The 19,737-nt window shown below is 40.6% G+C and overlaps 1 protein-coding gene across 2 annotated transcripts in view; it reads right to left on the reverse strand.

Moving 5' to 3' along the window:
• LOC148030020 (histone acetyltransferase TAP1-like) overlaps nucleotides 1-18,029 on the reverse strand; it is an 82,438-nt gene extending 64,409 nt beyond the window's left edge. Inside the window, exon 1 of one of the 2 annotated variants that reach the window (XM_087686284.1) lies at nucleotides 17,756-18,029. In XM_087686284.1, the coding sequence (XP_087542410.1) occupies nucleotides 17,756-18,021 (266 nt within the window). In that variant the 5' untranslated portion in view covers nucleotides 18,022-18,029. The remainder of the gene's footprint in view (nucleotides 1-17,755) is intronic. The other variant, XM_087686285.1, reaches the window with a different exon arrangement.
• Between the last annotated feature and the right edge of the window lie 1,708 nt (nucleotides 18,030-19,737).

A 19,737-nucleotide genomic window follows, 5' to 3' on the forward strand; every position in this document is an offset into this window, starting at 1 on the left:
AACCTCTCCTACCGAGAGTAAAAAGTGCCCCAATGTCCTACTGATCACCGACACTCCCATATGAGCATAGGCGTAAGTGAGGCGTGAGTCAAATACCCAACACTTGCATGTGGAGCAAATCAAATGGGAATGAGCACACCCCTCAAATCAGCTCTAAATTCTCAATGGCAACTGTTACTCTGAGTACAGGGTCTTCAATTATCAGACACAAATCTCAAGGTGGTTGGAAAACCCTAATTGCTACTATAAATTAGGGCGTTCCAGCAACAAAAATCACTCTCCCCTCACCAAAGACTGGTGTATGCTGACAATTGTTGAGAAAATGTCAAAGGATGAGAGAGAAAATCAGCTGAAGAGAGTATCTTTTGAATAGTAGCTCCCATAGCAATTCTAATGGTGCCAATAGCTTCAAAAGGGAAGTAAAACTCCAATGCTACTAATAAGCCCTCCTCTTCTATCGCCACCTCTCGCTGAAGTGGAGAAGGAAACATGCTGCCCCTATCCTATCACAATACACGATCACTTGTCGCTTGTCTCAAATTGTCTCAAAGCTAATCCAGAAGCTCCTTACTTCTTCAACCTCTGAATGGCTGCCTCTACACTGAACCAGCCCCAAACAGCATTCTCTCAGCTTGCATGGGCTGGTGGCAGCCTTCCAAAGCAATTTTCAGCAGTAATTAGTTCATTTTCAGAATTAAATTTGTGAAAATTAATATCCATTTGACCCTGCCCATTAATTGGCTAGTATCTATCCACAATTATTGCACTAGTCCCTTGGGAACTTTAAGTTGGAACTCTTAAGAGTTTTGGTCAGTGTACAGTCAGTTTAGGCAGATTTATGCATTTCCAGATCAGGTCGGACAGATTTATACAGTTACCAGCTGATTGCAACATTTCTAGTCATGCCGGGCGGTGCAGGCCACTAGTGTGCCACATGGCAGGCAGCATTTTTGCTGCAGCATTTTATTATTTGTGCTGTACTCGGCCTGTTTACAGCAGCTGGCCAGCATTTTACTGGCCAACCTGCATTATTTTATCATTTTCTTCAGCCTATTCATTGGCTGGCCTTGCCTAGGGTCAAACATCATCAAATTTTGGGGTGTGCAAGTGAGAGCACTGGTGGATACAGTCAACAGCTCATTGCACAGATCCACTCCCTTTATTCAATGTTCATTCACTTCAGATTTCTACTCCTCTCTCTCTCTCTCTCTCTCTCTCTCTCTCTCTCTCTCATCGTGAAGATAATTGAATTAAAAGGTAATATTTACATCAGACCATCAGGTCAGCTAAGGAAAACAAAACAAACACAAAACAAGCTGAAAGGCCTCTAAGACCATAACACACAAATATCACACAGAAAGGACAGCCGGAGTGGAGCAAGCAATATCCAGCCAAGGAGCAACAATGTCAAGAAGAACCAAGTCAGCTGAAACCATAGAGGAGATCCACCATAACAATAAACCACGAACACAAGCCACATGACCATGGATACCCGAGGTAGAATCAAAAATGACGGCATTCCGAGGACGCCAAATATGCCACAAATCTGTCCATCTAAGGAAATGGAAAAGGTATGAATGATCTGATTGCAAGGTGGACATAGAAGACATCCTTCCCATAATGCACGAACGAGCTGATATCCGCTACTGAGTCACTGAGGACCACACACGGGAAACCAAACTCCAATTCTGTTGAGCAACAAGGCAAGAGACAAAGAGATGAAGCAATTTCTCATTGTATGTAGTGCAAAATACACAATGACCACGGGAGATCTTGCAAGCACGCAACACATCTCCAGTTGGAAGGCCCCCAATAAGCAACCTCCATATAAAAACTTTCCCTGATAAGGAATTTTAGACTTCCATAGTTGGAGAAATCTTTCCTGCCACTTCTTTTTGCTATCCCGATTATCCGATATTTTATTGGCATTTCCAATGACCCGTCTCTTGACCTCAATCATCTAATAATAGATTTGATTAGTTGACCTATTCTCGAAATCATCAAGTAGCACAAACATCCAATCCCACCAAGAAGACAATGGTTGTAAAGCAAGTAATGGAGAGTACCTTAGAAGCTGCTCCTGTAAGGACAACCAAATGTCATGATAGCCACAAGGCACCCGAAAATATTAACGAATGCACCAGAAAGAATAAAGACGGGGCTGCCCAGGAATGACACCATCATGGACTGTCTGCAACCCCAAGCGAGCCATCCGATTAAACTTATCACGCTACAAGTCTTTATCATGCCAGTCCAACAACCTGGAGGTAGCCATCACTTCTCCTTGCAGCGAATTCTCCTCCTTACGAAGATCAGGAGGGTGCCAAACTGCGAAACGAAAAATCTCTTGTCAAAGTGCAATCAAATGAGAAAGGAGAAAAGACTAGGAGACCTTAATAGGCCTTGTGGAATTCAGCACATGCCACCAAGAAACCTAAATGACCTTGCGACCATGCAAGATACTAGTCTGTTCAATGAAAAATTTTGCAATATCTGTCCATGGATGACTCTACACGCATAAGCCCTGCAAAAGTGCCAATCTCAAAGAAACCATATGGAAATTAACATCCAAAAAATTTGCTCCCCCCATCCTTTTGGGAGTAGTCACATGCTCCCAAGAAATCCACACCTGGCCCAAACGATTCCCTTTATTTTTCCACAACATGAAGCAAATAGTCTGAACCAGTTCCAAAAGAGACTTCTTAGTCCAAGGAAGTAAGGGAAAAAAAAAGAGATCATACTGATCATGATGCATTGAGCAACTTTAAGTCTCACATGAAGAGGCCAACCTTGACATTTCTAGTACATAAACCGATCATGTATACGAGATGACATCCAATCAAGCAAGACACAAGGAGCTACATCCACACCAATAGGATAACCCAAGTGTCAGCTAATATCTCCTTTAGAAATCACAACTCCTTGTTAACCCAAATCTTGCAAATCACTCTCCGAACAAGAAATCGGTGTAAATTTTTTAGCATTAAAATGAAACCCCGAAGCTAAAGCAAAGAGATTCCATGTAACCATTGCCCGATTCACATTAGTCCAATCAGCCTTGAGAAACATAAAGGAATCATCAATCAAAATTGACCCAAACGTTGGGGACCACTAGGAAGAGACAAACCAACAGTCTCGCCTTGATCAGCCAACTTATCCAACAAAGAAAGCATTGATAAGTGACTAAGGCAAATAGCAAAGGACTGAAAGGGCAGCCTTTCCGAAGAGAACCAGATTAAGGCAATTTCATATGTGATCCCCCCACTAAGTACAATACGTGCCACAGCACTCTGACAAATGGTGTCAACAAGAGAAGTCATGCGAGGACGAAAGCCCATGGTAGACATCAGCCGCCGCAAGAAAGACCAACTAACATGATTGAATGCCTTTTCAAGATCAAGCTGAAGCATAGCAACCTACTAGCCAGAGCCTTTGGTATAATCAATCCCCAATAAAACATTCAAAATGGTATGCATGATATTCCGTCCCTTAATGAAACCATATTGATGTGGATGAACCGAGTGCGAGAATACTTTCTACAATCTATTAGCAATGATTTTAAAAAAGATTTTATACAGAGAACCCATTACAGAAATGGGTCTCCTTTGTTTCAAGGAAGTCGTAGAAGGAACCTTGGGCAACATCTAAATCACTGCAATCTTCCAATCTGAAGCCATCAAACCAGAATTCCAGACTTGCTGACACATGCGAGTTAATGGGTCCTTAAGTTGCTCAACATGGGCTGAAAATAGCTCGTTAGGAAGCCCATCCTAGCCAGGGCTTTTCCTATGTGGTAAATGGGACAGCATATCCTCCACTTCAGCCTCTGAGATATCAACCTCCAACAAATCAACCCATTCGAGCTTAACCTGATTACTAACCAAGTCACAAATGTATCAACGAGCAAAGAAAACACCATCAGAAAGAATCTCCCACGGACCCAACAAAGATTTATAATAATCGATGCATATTTGAATGATGGAGACAAGTTCAATAACCATATCACGTTGCACATCCAACAAACACGATATTTTCCCGAGCATATTTGTGGCACAAACGAGCAAAGAACTGATGAGATTGACAGTTGTTGTCATGCAAAGCTTCCGCTTGGGCCAGAAATTTGTACTTAGCATATTCCTCCTCTTGAAGAGATTGAACTCTACATTTCAACCATTCAATGCATGTAACCAAGTCATTAGTCATATCCCCTAACTGATACAGAGACAACGAGTGAGCCAACAAAGTTTGTGAATGCCACAATTCAGCTCGAAAAGAAGAAGCATGCTAAATACCATACTATTGGGACAATGCACGCACATTATCCCTAAAAACACCCCATGCTTCCATGCCCCCATATAGAGCCCTCGAGCTAAAAGAAGCAATCAATTGCGAGATACACTCCAAAAACTGATTTTGCAGCAAAAAAGATTGATTGAAACACAGACACAAACGACCAAGTAGAGCCTTAAAGGCATGAACCGGCCCATGACTCAATTCCAAAACCAAGGGATAGTGATCTAACAAGACATGCTGCCACTCCACCCACATATCAATCACTGATGGAAGAAAAGAATCGCTCTAACAAATGTATATCCTATCAAGTCTAGCCCAAGTATCTCGATGCTAAAGAGAGCGATAAGTATATCCAGACTGTAAAGGATGCATCCAAGACCACGTGTCTTGTTTCAAAGACACCGCTATCAGTACATCCCAAGCCTAATGCTCAGGACCATCCATGACTGGGTGACGTAAAGTCGCCTAGTCCACAAATACACATGCATTAAAATCACCCATAACAAATCCTTGACAAGCCATAGAAAGGCAGTGCAAGTCATCCCAAAGCCGATGGCATTCTCGAGCAGTAGAAGGAGCATACATGCCCACCAACCACAAAACCTCACCCTCATATATGATTTCCAATATCAAAAATCTGCCGCAAGCATCTTGAAAAACTAAAGATGGTTGCAAGGAAGATCGAAAAGCCAACATAACTCTAGATTTATGTGGAACCTGTTCACTAAAAAACACTGTAAATTCCTTATATACATAAGAAGAACCTGCCAAAGCATGTTGTTTGTACTCCACAGCAAAAAAAACATCCCAATTACCAACAAAAATATTCTCCACAACCGATCTTGCTTGGGGTGTTCCTTGGCTCACCGTGCACATCGCCTATGAAGTCACTTGCTAGTCCCGCCGTCTCGTCAGCTGCAGTCTCATCCGGTCGACTGTCCACGCCTGCGCCTAGTCGTTGTCCGCCAACTAGTCGTCACGCACTCCTGTCACATGCTGCTACACACCTCCTCTCCCGCTCGACTAGCCCGCTAGTCCCACCGTCTCGTCAGCTGCAGTCTCGTCCGGTTAACTATCGACGCCTACGTCTAGTCATTGTCCGCCAACTGGTCGTCACGCAGTCCTATCGCATGCTGCTGCACACCTCCTCCCCCGCTCGACTGGTCATTGACTATCCACACCTCCAGTCAAGTCTACGTTACGCTGGTCGTCGCCAACTCGTATGACTTACCCGCTGTGCAATCTGAACCAGTCGACTACCTCTTCTGCACTTGTCGATTGTCTCTCTTGCACACGAGCCTGCCTGCAACTTTCCTACACCTGTCGACTACTTCGTCTCGAGAAGCATGCACTCCTTGCCGCTCTAATACCAATTTGTTGAGCTCAGAGGTGGCACGAGGATCGAGACACACTATACTTGCTAGCAATAGAGAGACAGAGTGTGCAGAGTTGAGAGAGAGTGAGCACGACTTGTAGGTACAATCGAGAGTGTACCTCTTTAGGTTTTTAGAGATATATATATATATATATATATATATATATATATATGAAAGTACAAATGTGCTAAGGGTGTGTTCACACCCATGCACATGTAAAAGGCACGATGGCCTTTTATTCCCAACAGACTTTCTCAATCGAAATAACCAATTTACCTTGTCCCAATCATTCTTTCAAACGACTCATGTGGAATATAGGGTAAAGTCCACTTTTCAAAGATATATCCAGCTGATAGGATACACTACTTGTAACCAAACCTTCCTCCTCACGTAGAGTGGTAAATAACCTAATTTAACACTAATTACAGCAAGCACAAAACCCACATAACCTAACATGCACATTTTACCTCTTTATTATTGGATAACAAGCAGCCTGTTGGCCCCAAAATGACACCCCTTTCAATATTTCCTTAGCTTTTATTGCAAATGAATGGAGTACCATTCGGATTCTCTAATCTCCTATGCTAATCCAAGTGCTGCTTGCTGCCATTAATGGCCAGCAAGCCTTAAAACCAATTCACCCCCTGGTTTGCTTGGGGATTGGCCTTCACCCTACTCCTTGCAACACAAATTCAGCCCCAAATTTGGTGTTGGCTGGCTAGCCTCTTGAATTTCCCTAAAAAGCCTCAATTTCAAGTGAAGGAATTTGAGTCCTAGGGCTTCAATTCTGAGCACGCATCCTGAGGTGGCTATCAAACCCTAATTTCTACTGTAAATTAGGACTTACAATAAAGATTTTCCAATATCTCCACCTCTAACGACTCAAATGGCTAGATTTTGCTGAGATAACTTGAGAGATGGTTAGAGAATGAGAGAGAATGCTGTAGAGAGAGAAATTTTAGAGTTTCATCACAAAAAAAGACTCGTGTTGTAAGCCTATTTCAAGATTAGGCATTGCATTTTCCCCTTCATTATGTGTATTTTCAAAATGAGATGCATTATCACTACTTGATCCTATCTCACTGTAAGATGACATACTTGCTCTGTAAATGCTCAATTAAATAAAATTTCAGCACTAGAGCAAAGCTTTTGACCTTCAATCAGGTGCTTTGGGCCCACTAATTCAAGGGAGTTGATGGTATCATGGCAATGGAACCTTGAAACCACCCTTCATCCTCAAATATGGTTGCACCAACCTGATTTAACACTAATTACAGCAAGCACAAAATTCACTTAAATCAAATGCACATTTTACCTCTTGATTCTTGGACAATGGACAGCCTGTTGGTCCCAAAACTAGCACCCCTTTCAGTATTTCTTTGGCTTTTATTGCAAATAGATGGAGTACAACTAAGATTCTCTGATCACCTCTGCTAATCCAAGTGTTACTTGCTATCGTTAATGACTGGCAAGTCTCCTAACCAATTCACCCCTTGGTTTGCTTGGGGATTGGCTTTCGACCTACTCCTTGCAAGACAAATTTAGCCCCAAATTTGATATTGGCTACCTGGACTCTTGAATTCCCTTGAAATTCCTCGATTTCAATTCATGGAATTCAAGGCCTAGGCCTTCAATTCTAAGCATGCATCCCAAGGTGGATGTCAAACCCTAATTTCTACTGTAAATCAAGGTTTACAGCACAAATTTTCCAATATCTCCACCTCTAATGACTCAAATGGCTAGATTTTGCTGAGATAACTTGGGAGATGGCTAGAGGATGAGAGAGAATGCTATAGAGAGAGAAATTTCAGAGTTTTGTTCCAAAAAAACACTAAAAATTTGCAGCTACCCTGCTCAAACAGCCATGGAAGTTGTCACCTGCAGCTTAGGATCACCAAAAAGGCTATTGCCCCCTCCTATATATTGTCACCTACACCAGAAGGACCTTGGGCTACTAACTATACCTAAAGAGCTCCAAACTATTATTGCCTATTGTAGGACTAGTCCTAGTGGCTGCAAATCACATCGGCAACATCTCCTTGCTCTCTAAGAGCCTCCTTCTCTCTCAAAATGACTGGAATAGACTTCCACCAGCCCCCAAAAACGTTTTTTCCACTTGCATGGGCAAGTTTTGCTAAATGGCAACCTTCTACTCCATTTTCCAACATTATCCAGCTTTTTAATTAATTTTAAGAATATTAATTCTAAAACTTAATTTAATAATTATTCTAGTGCTTATAAATTTAATTCTACCAGCCAATAATTAAATTGGATAGGCTAATTTGTCTCCCAAGTATTCTTAAGCAATTATTAGTCCTTAGACTGGTATTAATTAATTAATTAATGACTAGTCTCTAATATCACCGTTAACATTAGTAGCTAATAAATTAGTCTAGGCCTAAATCTGACATTGGGTATCACCTATTACCTATCAAGCATAACTTATTATAACTTTTGCATCTCAAGATCCTGGGATCCCACATTGTGAAATAATTAACTTGTATATGCAAGTCACATTTGCACATTTGATTAACTTTTAACCAAATGCTAAGCAAAGCAATAAAATTTCATGGCCTCATGACACTATTTATCTTCTTAGTAATTTGTAAAGGACAACAATACCTTGTTTATAATTTACAACACTTATCAGTAGTCATTGAATCAAAGTCCTTTGGGACTCTAAGATAAATCCACATATCCTCCTAGAGCTCTTGAGGAGTACAATGTTGGTTAGTATAAAAGGTAGCGCAATCCTAGGCCATTTTAATACTCTCCCTAGCAATTGTCATCATCTCCTACATATCGTGCCAAAAGTCAACTGCGGACTACGTTGTTATCCCCTTGAGCTTTGTGCCAACCGGTAGTTTCAGCTCATAACCATGCATAAGCATAAACTAGCTATAACCAATAGCTGAATGCTTAGCACTGTTATAAAACTCAATCTAAGGAAGATATCACTCCCAATCAAATTGCTTACGAAAGACATGCACATAACATATCCTCCATGGTCTAATTTGTTTGTTTGGTCTGTCCATTGGTTTCAGAATGTTTGGAGGACAACATGGACAATCGAGTTTCAAGTTTTTGCAAAACTATTTGCTAGAAATGGCCAGTGAACTTAGGATCCCAATCACTACTATTTCATTGGGCAAACCAAAAAGTCTATAAAGATATTCAACAAAGAGACTACGCAACTCATGACTTTTCACAATCGTCTTTGTAGAAATGAATCGGGCCATTTTTGTCAATCGGTCGACCATAACCCACATTGTGTCATGACCTTGATTAGTACGAGGTAATCCTACTATAAAATGCATGAAATGCTACTCCACTTTCTATCACGAATTTGGAAAACCCTAAGGTGATGGATAACCTCTAGTCTATCCAATTGTAAAAATCTTTCTCTATCAATCTAGGGTTCAAACCTAGTCTCAACACATCATCGCTACATTGATAGTGAGTTGGCTTTCTCTAGCAAGTGTCGATTGTATTTCCAGCATTCTTTCACCATTAATTACCTCTAAGCTCAAAGAAGATGCTTTTGAAAACCTAACACAAGGTTTGCCTTTGATATCGGGAACATTGGGAGAATACAATGGTGCCTTAAGGCAATTGTTCATTAGCGATAATGTCCCCTCATTACTATTGGCAGATATACCTATAAGTATTCTATGTATGGAACAAGCAAACAGCTCAATTTTGGAGATGATGTATATTGTAAAGCAGATAGATGCTTCGTATCCCTGATTGTGCATCTCTTTAGGGTTCTAGATGCTATGTAGCCTTGCATTGGCAAGGTACATGAGGCCATGGATAAGCTAAATGAGAATTATAGTTGGTAGTCGATGATGAGGTATACAAGGAGATTCCTCATTTAGTTGTATAGTTCACCCACGCATGCAATAGTTTTTGTTATACTTCTGAGTTCCAAGGTAAGGGTCAAGAGAATGAGGTGATGGATGCTTGGAGATTGATATTTTCTCATATCAACAGCTTTCAGCTATGGGACCTTTTGAGTTTCTTTTGGTTGCATGGATACACATGAGGATCACTACAAGATTAGGGAAGCTTTGTGGTCATAGGACTACGGTTCTAATGGCCATGAGTTGCAACATTTGGTCATTCACACAATGAGTCAAGTAGTCAACTCCTCTTGTTTGGAGCAACTATGAAGAACATACTCTCGCATTATATATTGCTTCAAAGAAGAGGGACTATCCATCTCGATGTGAAGAGGAAAAATGATTTGGTATTTGTTAGCATAAATTTACGAATGTTATACAATAGTATGACTACAAAGCATAGTTTCCATGTGTTTTGGAAACGGAAATTTCGAAAACTAGAAGAAATTAAGTTTCAAAGTTTTGGCCATTTGAAATTTTTGTGGAGACAGCATTTCAAAAAATACCAATAAAGTATAATATAAATAATAAAATATGTGTTTATGCATATAAATAAACATATATCTACACATACTAAGCATACTAAAGGCTAGAGTCACTAAAAAATCTTAACTTTTAACACAAGAATCTAAGATCCATGACTCGCATTGCACAATTTCACATCGTTATCCATTCTGCATGCTGCAACCCAAAATAAATTACGTTATTTTGAAACGAAACGGCCCACATGTAACATATCACATAAAACATGAAATAAAATATAACATCGTAACATTTATTATCCAAGAACATAGTTACCTGGAACGGGGAAGGGGAACGAGAACAGGACCTCTTGAAAGGGGAGGAACGTCCAAGGTCAAAGAATAGGAATGGGAGGGAATAGCACATGTCTTAAGTGCCCCAAATATGCCCTGCATGACCCAAATTGCCCCAAAGAATGTCCCTCTAATTGCCCCAATACCCTTCAATGCTCCAAATTGTCCCAAATGTCCCAAAATTGACTTGATTATCCCCATAGCTCCAAATTTCCTTGAATTGCCCCACTATCCCAATTTCCCTTGAAATTATACAATATAAATGGATGATTACCTTGGAATTGAGGATAGACTGAAATTTGATTGTGATTTGTAAGAGTTGATAATGAATCAAATTTGAACTTGCATGGACTCCTAATTGGCTTGTGGGTTGTCTTAACACTTTGAATCTTCAACCATAAAGAGAGAGAGAGAGAGAGAGAGAGAGAGAGAGTAGTGTGTGCACATTGGGCAATGCAGATGGGTGAACATGTGGTAGAAGCAGTGTGACACAAGCAAAAAGAAAAAACTAAAAAAAACGTCATTTCTTGGTCAACAAGCCTGGAATGGCCGTTTCAAGTAGGGAACGGTAGGCAGAACGGCAAGGAACAGCCTTGGGAACGGTAGGGAATGTTTCCTAGCCGTTTCACGTGCTCGGAGGGTTTGGAGCGCGTTAGGCCATTCCGTGTTTCTATTTCCAAGAATCATGACTCAAAACTCAAAAGTCAAGTTGATGAGTCTCATGGCAATGTGAGCAACGATAGATCATAGTAGATACATCATACATTAAAACAAGACACAATGTCAAAATAATAAGTGGCCACTAGCCAACCATGGAAAAAAACATGAGCAAGGTGAAATCAAGCATCCGCAGAAGTATCATCTACATCAATGGACGTGTTGTCATCAACTAACCACATCAAGTGATGAGTTAGAAGCATCAACAGTCCTTGAATCTCCTGGAAAAACTCAAGTGCTAGCTCCATCTATGGCTCTTTGACACTGTGAAGTAGTCCTGTTACACATGGTACAGCTCGGGCCAATCATCTCCTCATAGAGCACGATGTATATGTCGTGCTTCTCCAATGTGATGCCTAGAGTAAGCTTCACCTTCTCTATATCGATCTTGTCTATATTTACCTGTGTTTTGTTTAACATGGAGAAAAAAATTTGTCATCTTTGAAATTGGCATTCAAGTACCAAAGACCATAAGCTATTAGAAAATTATAAATATCCTCACCAACACTAGCTCAAGATGAACAACATTTCTCTCAAGCAATTGGAGGTTGCAATGACAAAAGACCAACCTCTCTAACTAAGCAATGGTAAGCTTATCCCTTTTCTTTGTGAATGGAAAATGGTCCAAGTGCTCCAAATTCTCTCACAAGGGCCTAAGCTACAGTCTTATAAGAGCACTCGTATAGCAATGTGTTTCTATAAATCATCATTCAAATAGAAACACAAATGGAGCCATAAGAATCAAACTATGCAATCATAATAAATTATATAGATGACATTATGTATAATAAACAATGCTCAAAGTTGCAAATTGCACAATGAAGATGTAGGTAAATCTAGTGGTGACAAAGGGTTTTAAGAGCTCAAGGTGGCTAAATGAGCGAAAGATGGTAAGGACTTTGGGCCTCCTCCTCACAAAATTCACAATACTTGTAGTGGTGCTGAAAATGACCTCAACCCATTGAATTTTGCATATATCCTCAATCAAAAGATCAATACAATAAGAAGCACATGGCATCCATACAATGGCTAGAAACTCCTCCTCTAACATGTTGACCATGGAGACACAATTGCTTCCATAATCAATCATAACCTATACAATATATTCGGGCCCAATTTGCAAGATAACATTCCGCAAGTGCTGCCATATAAATGCACCTGTCATAGTAAGGCTTGGCAAAGAGGTATCAATGGCCTTCACAAACATAGCGCCCTTACAGCATGAGACCATGACATTATACACATTTCTCCCACAGATGTCAAACTATCCATCACACAAGATGGTGTATCTATACTTCTTCCGTGCATCTTTTAATGGCCCCAACTGAACCTCAATGCATGTCTTCTTCTTCCTGAGCTCCCGTGTGCATAGTGCCTCTGAGGATGGGCCCTCCCATTCACATCCAATGCCGCTGATGGCTCTTATGATTTGCTTCCATTGCTTTGTTTTAGCCACGTGAAAGGGAATGGCACACCTTATAAATAATCTCATCAACTCTCAAGTTGCCTCAGCTATGGCTTGCTTTTACATAGCAACCTATACGCTACCCCTTTGTAATGAACCTCTAGAAGCAACTCAAACATCAGGCTAAGGCAAAGGAGTGTAACCGATTCTAGCACGTCTAGGACGGGCAAGCTAAAACCCCCTTTTCAGGCTTCGTTTTCATTTTCGCTTGCTCATTTTGCCTCGTGCCTAATCGCTTTCACCTCTTGCACCTGCACGAACTGCTGCAAATCTGCCCAAGCTGCCCCAACTGCTACACACCACCCATGGTCGCCCCAGTAACATTGAAAGCTCTCATCTCAAAAGGTAAGCCTCAATTGTGAACATTCAATCTGTTTTCCTGCAAATTTCAGAGCTGAATTTCTCAATTTTCAGCCAAGTTATATGAATTTTTTGGTCTTGCCAGTTGTGTGCACACTATTTCAGCCTTGTCTACCATTTGCTTGTGACCATTCAGCTTGTTTTGCTGCAAATTTCAGACCTGAATTTCTGCAATTTTCAGCTAAGATATAATAAATTTATAATCTTGCCAGCCATTTGCACACTATTTTAGGATTATGTGTTGTTTGTTTGATGTTTGAGCAGCTTGTAGCTAACAAATTACCATGGCCCTTGATCCTAATCGGTGCCATATTACTCTTTTCAACTCCTATGATGGGTGGATCTAAAAAATGGAAATGCATGTGGCATGGTAAAAACAGGGAGTGTTGCTAGGGTCAAAGACCATCTTGCTTGTGTGTCGAGAAGGGATACACCTCCATGTGCAAATGTGCCAAGAGATGTGAAGCTTTCTCTTGATCTATGGGGGAGGCAATGGCTTGGTCTTCCGATGGTTGATGCAAAACAAGACCAAGACTGAGCCATAACTCAACAGGAGGGTAGCACAAGTGCAGTTGGGCCATCAAAGTAGGATTGCATCAACTCTTGCTACAAGTGTCTCAGTTTCAGCTTCGGTCTCTAACTCACGTGCAATGAGAACTCCTTTGCCTCAACCTAATGTTTCAGTTGCTTCTAGAGGTTCATTACAAAGGGCTAGCATACATGCTGCTATGCAAAAGCAAGCCATAGATGAGGCAACTCAAGAGTTGATAAGATTATTCACTAGGTATGTCATTCTCTTCCATGTCGCTAGAACAAAGCAATAGAAGCGAACCATAAGAGACATCAACCGCATTGGATGTGAATGGGAGAGCCAGTCCTCAAAGGCACTACGCACACAGGAGCTTAGGAAGGAGAAGACGTGCATTGAGATTCAGTTGAAGCCATTAAAAGATGCACGAAAGAAGTATAGGTGCAACATTTTGTGTGATGGATTGTCTGATATCCGTAGGAGAAATGTGTACAATGTCATGGTCTCATGATATAAGGGCACTATGTTTGTGAAGGCCATTGATACCTCTTTGCCAAGCCTTACTATGACAAGTGCATTTATATGGCAGTACTTGCAAGATGTCATCTTGTAAATTGGGCACGACTATGTTGTGTAGATTGAGACTAATAATGGAAGCAATTGTCTCTCCATGGCCAACATGTTAGAGGAGAAGTTTCTAGCCATTGTATGGACACCATGTGCTTCTCATTGTATTGACTTTTGATTGAGGATATATGCAAAATTCAATGGGTTGAGGTCATTTTCAGCACAACCACAAGTATAGTCAATTTTGTGAGAAGAAGGTCCAAAGGCCTTACCATCTTTCACTCATTTACCCACCTTGAGCTCTTAAAACCCTCTGCCACTAGATTTGCCTACATCTTCATTGTGTTTGAGAGGTTGGTGTGCATTCACAAGGAGTCGGTGCACACCCTATGACCTGATCAATTCATGCAATGGAATGAGTATGATTATCCAAAGACCATGGCATTTCGGCACAAGTCATGAATGATACTTGGTGGATCGTTGTCCAAACTTGATAAATGTGTCTTTGCATCCTTTACACTTGCTGAATTTTGCAGCAATAGTCATGCCAAATTGCTTCTTTTTTTCACTAAGAACCCTCTTTCTGCATTCCTCAATGACATGCTCCTTTTTACTACGATGATTTTTTTTTTTTCTTAGCACCCTCATCCTTGGTGCTTGAAGGGTTTGTAGGAGAGGGTGATTTGCCTTTGCCCTTTGAGTTTGATGGCTGCCATGACTTTCCCTTATTCTTATGGCTAGCTGCAAATGCTTGATTTTCCATACTTATATTGAAGCAATTCACCCTTGATTGCTCTTCTTGCAATAACAATGAGACCAATGCATCAAATGTGTATGCATTACCATCTCCTTTTGCAAAAAAGTGAGGCATAGTGGCAAAACTCTAATAAGACTTGAGTAGGCCAAACAAGACTATAGAAGCAAGAGAAGCATTACGAATAATCTCATCAATATTTGCAAGTTGTTCCATTATCTCCTTGACACATGTAATGTAGGCATCCACTGAATCACCTTTTTGTCATGTGCTTCATCTCAAGGTGCTTGCGCAAATAGGCTACATGAGCCTCATTGCACACCTAATACAATGAAGCAAGTTTATCCCAAGCATCCTCCGCCATTGTGCATGACTGAATGTGCAAAATGACCTAGCTTTTGCACGACAATGCAATCAAAGCATGTGCCTAGGCATCTCTCCCATCCCATCTAAACTGATTAGCAATGGGAGGTACAACACAGGTTGGAGTGAAAGATCCACTTGTGACAATGGATGAACTGGATGAGCCTACAATATTATGTGCAACACAACCTACATGCCTAACCTTTGAACCAAATATATAACCCCAAGTTTTTTTAGCAACTAAAACATGCTTCATCGTGTATGCCCACATTGGATAATTTGTGCCATTCAATTTGTTAAGAGTCCCCAAACATATTTAGTAAGTCATTTTGGCCTACTGTTGCTTGCCATGTACAGCCAAATTTTCACAACAACTACAATTATGTGTACAATTGATAACGTCAAAGAAAAATTCGCAACTAAGAATACTCCAATGCCCCCGAATATCAGTTTAGGTAATGAAGCCTCAATGTCAATGAATTTAACAAATTTCACAAAAGTCCCAAATTTATTTGATGAAATTTGGGCTCAAAAGTGAAAAGCCCCAAATTTTTAATAGCAAATGTATTGAACACAAAACACAAAATCCCCAATATATGGATGAGATTTGGGGGTTTTAAAGCCCCAATTTTTTTGAATAAATTGAGTGGGAATCAATGTCTGCTGCAAAAATCCCCAAAAATTGTACCTCCAAGGAGGCTAGCGTGAATAGGGCTCTATTGAGGTTGAAATAAGAATAATTAAATGTTGCAAGAAGGCATTACATATTATTTTATGTTGTCGAGCTGAGTTGCAAGGCTGTAGGCTGATATTGAGGGGGCTGTCTCGAAATGTGTGCTGCATGTCGGGTTACAAGGCAGATCTGGTCAAACAAGAGCAGCACACCAGTTAGACCTGGCATGGCAGATAGGAGGTGAATTGTGAGCAGACCACGGACAAGCTGTCATGGCATGTTGTTGGCTGCAAGCAGGCAGATGATGAACAGGTTGACTACATGCAGGCGACCATGAACAGGTTGACTGCATACAGGCTAATGACTGACACCAAAGCTGATAGTGTGCTAGGTCACTTGCATCCCAATCTATCCCCAATTCATCATCACATGGCTACAAGCCCCTCCTTTTGTTGCTGCCCACTCGTTCCTCATCATCTCCAACTGCTGCCATGATCATCAGTAGGCTGACCACACCTGCATTTGGTTCCAACTGCTATCGCCTTCACTCCAAGTCTATATTCAACTGCTGCAGGCCTTGTTCGAGTGTTCGCAGCTGCTGTCCTGATCATTATGACCTAGTGAACTGCTACATTGTCGTCCCTAAAGGCTGCCTTGCTGCTGTCCATCATTCGGAGCACATTTCAGCATTGGCCAACCTTCTACCTGCTTGCTCTCATTCACTGCTTTATTTTGCATCTCAGCATGCCTACCTGCTGTCACCCAACTTTCTGGCAGCTCACTCATCCCCCATCCTGTCCATAACTGCTGCATGTGACAGCCCTCTTCCTCATCACTGCTGCCAGAGTGGTCTACATTAGATTTTAACATCAAGCATTATGGTTTGCTGCACTTGAGATCAGTTCTAGAGAATGACTCTCCCGTAAGAAAGAGAAGCTGTCAAACAATCCTCCACTCCTTGAGCATCCATTGTACCACATCTAGCATGGTTTGTCCAATGAGTTTCTTCATTCAGCATTCATTCATCTTCTTCCCCTTCATGTGCATTTTGCTTGAGTTCATTGTGTAAAATGCGATATACACTCACAGTGTTTCCTCTACAAAACCCATTGTATCCTCACGGCCCTTTCACTCAATGCACATGAAGTTTGGGTGGGTGGGGGTAACCAATGCAACTGCAACCATTGTTTTGAAATATAAGCCTTTTATAAAATTGCAAACTCACCTACTCCAGCATTGAGCTTTCACTCTGATACCAACTCTAAGGTATCGATCACTTAAATGCACAACCAAGCAAAGATTAAGATAGTACTGAATACAGCCCTTGAACCCTATATTAAACCTGTCATCTCGCTGTCCACACCTAGAATTGCATCTGAACAATATCTATCCTCTTTACTACATCCTTGCTGGAATCTTCAGCCTCCAAGCAAGTTGTCAATTATGTGTCAACATCGTAATTAACCTTATGATAGCTTATACCTCAAGGACTGCTAGTACAGGATATGTACTGGTTCACATAATTTGAATTGTGTTGGCTAATCTTCATCCAAAAAGCTTCAATTGCTTCTTCAGAACCCTATGAAAGAATTTTAACTTTGCATGCCCAGCTATACGTGCCCTCCTCCCAATTTCCTGACTTGACTCTCCCAAAACCAACCATGTATTACTTCGAGTATGTGTTGATAACCTGATTGGCCATTGCTTCAAGTGTCTCTTAGTAAACCAATGGGACTATGATAGACAATAAGTCGAAAATGGCGAATATGGACTCTGTAGTACTTCAAGTGTATGGTACAAAGCATTTAATGCATACTGCTTTAGTTTTCAGTTAACTCGGCCAAAGGGATTGATTTCTAAATGAAATAACTGCTATGAACCAGCACACTAAGAGTTAGCAATTGATTGGCTACCTGCAGAGTTTATATTTCTTATTCTCACCTCGTGCGCGAGATCGACCAGCTTCTCCTTGCAAAGATTCGAGCTGCGCCTTCAGAACATCCAATGAAAGGGACGTCGCCTCTGCAGCGCGTTTCCACCGCACAAGACGTACAGAAGGATGCTTGATACGCCTCAATAGACACGCCGGAGGAGTGACTGGAAAGCGAGACAAGAACTCCATCGTTTTGGTTTGAGTGATCGTAGAAGCCTTCGTCATCATGAACGCTTCCATGTCCATCGCTGGACCGTGGCAAGTTTAATGTCATCTTCGAACCTTGATTTTAATAAAGTTTGTAATTAATAAATATGGTACATACATGTAACTTCATATGGACTTACCACCATAATTTTTAATGACATGTTGTTATATCTCCTACCAATATTGTTTTTCTTGAACATTGAATAGGTGATAAAAATGTTGCAAAATACATGTGATATGTAACACAAGTTGTGGAACCCCAAGCAGCACCTCAATTGGTTAGGATACCTACATGGGTTGCATGTGGTTGATGGTTCAAGCCTTAGTTAAGAAATTGGGTTGGTAGAGAGGGGGTATTTTCGTCGACACACCAAAGTTAATTGAAATAGGCATTGGGCCTTAGATGACATCCCAAAAAGTAATAAATCAATCCAATAGGCTACAAATTACCACCAAAAAAAAAAAAGAACAAGCACTGTGGGATACATCTGATCCTCTAATTTTCCCATCCCACTCTCAATGTTTGCAAGGGTTTACCAAAGTTGAAGGGAAAAAAACCCCCACAAATACTTTGATTTATGTGAGGATTTGCTAATATTGTAGTAGCACTAGCTTGTCCTTTTCAAATTCTCTCTAATCATTGACTCACATCTATGAACCCATAGGGGGAACAATTCTACTTGAAAAACTTCGAAACTCTTGGTGGGACGATTGGATGAAGGATGCTTGGGAAACCTCTTTGCCATTTCCTTCTATCCTTGTAGATGTTGGGTAAGACAAAATCCTAAGACTATTTAAATGAAAAGATAATACAATTCATTAAGCCATCAAAAATATTAGAGAAGAGACCAAGGACAATGTAAGTGCCGCGAAGGTTCTCACACTCTTGATGTGTGGCAGAATATGAGGCTTGTACATGGGCGTGGATGGGATCGATGGGATACCAATCATCTGTGTTTGTTGCTAGCATTCTGAAACACATGCAGCTAGGTTAGGAAGGCTGATTCCAAAGGATCCGGTTCATATGATTGAAAGTGAAGAGATAGGACTTAATAGAGTTTAAAAAAACACAAACCATAAACTCAAAAACACAAAAAAAAGAAACGCAAAAAATTGAAATGCAAAAATCTAGCATTTCTTGCTTAAGCAAACCATGTGACATTTTTGCAAATTAAATATATATCATGCTTGTCATATTGTTGGGTTGTGTGTGTACTGAAGCAAAAGCAATGCAAAAACACAAAACACAAAACACAAACTTTTCTTGCTTAAACAAACCATGTGACATTTTTGTAGATTGAAGATACATCATGCTTGTCATGCTTGCTGGGTTGTGTGTGTATTGAAGTGGAAGCAACGCAAAAATGAAAAACTCAAAACTCAAAACTCAAACTTTTTTGCTTAAACAAACCATGTGACATTTTTGTGGATTGAAGATATATCATGCTTGTCATGTGATATGTTCTTGAATTGAAGATACATCATGCTTGTCATGCTTATTGGGTCGTGTGTTTATTTGACCAATCCATGTATCAATGTTGTAGATGCAACTTTCTTATTATGGATGATTGACAGTGTGAGCATCAAAGGAAGAAGAGTAAGAAAAACTCGAAAAACTCAAAACTCAAAAAACACAAAACACAAAAGGCAAAGTAAAACAATCAAAACTCAAACTTCTTTTACACAAACAATTTGTGTCATACTATTGTGGATTGAAAGTGCATCATGCTTGTCATAGTTCTTGGTTGTTTCATGTAAGAATCAAATACATGGCTATTGTTTC

The sequence above is a fragment of the Lygodium microphyllum genome, chromosome 10, assembly GCF_053477565.2.
Source record: "Lygodium microphyllum isolate KBCC chromosome 10, Lygodium_microphyllum_v1.1.10, whole genome shotgun sequence".
Taxonomy (NCBI): domain Eukaryota; kingdom Viridiplantae; phylum Streptophyta; class Polypodiopsida; order Schizaeales; family Lygodiaceae; genus Lygodium; species Lygodium microphyllum.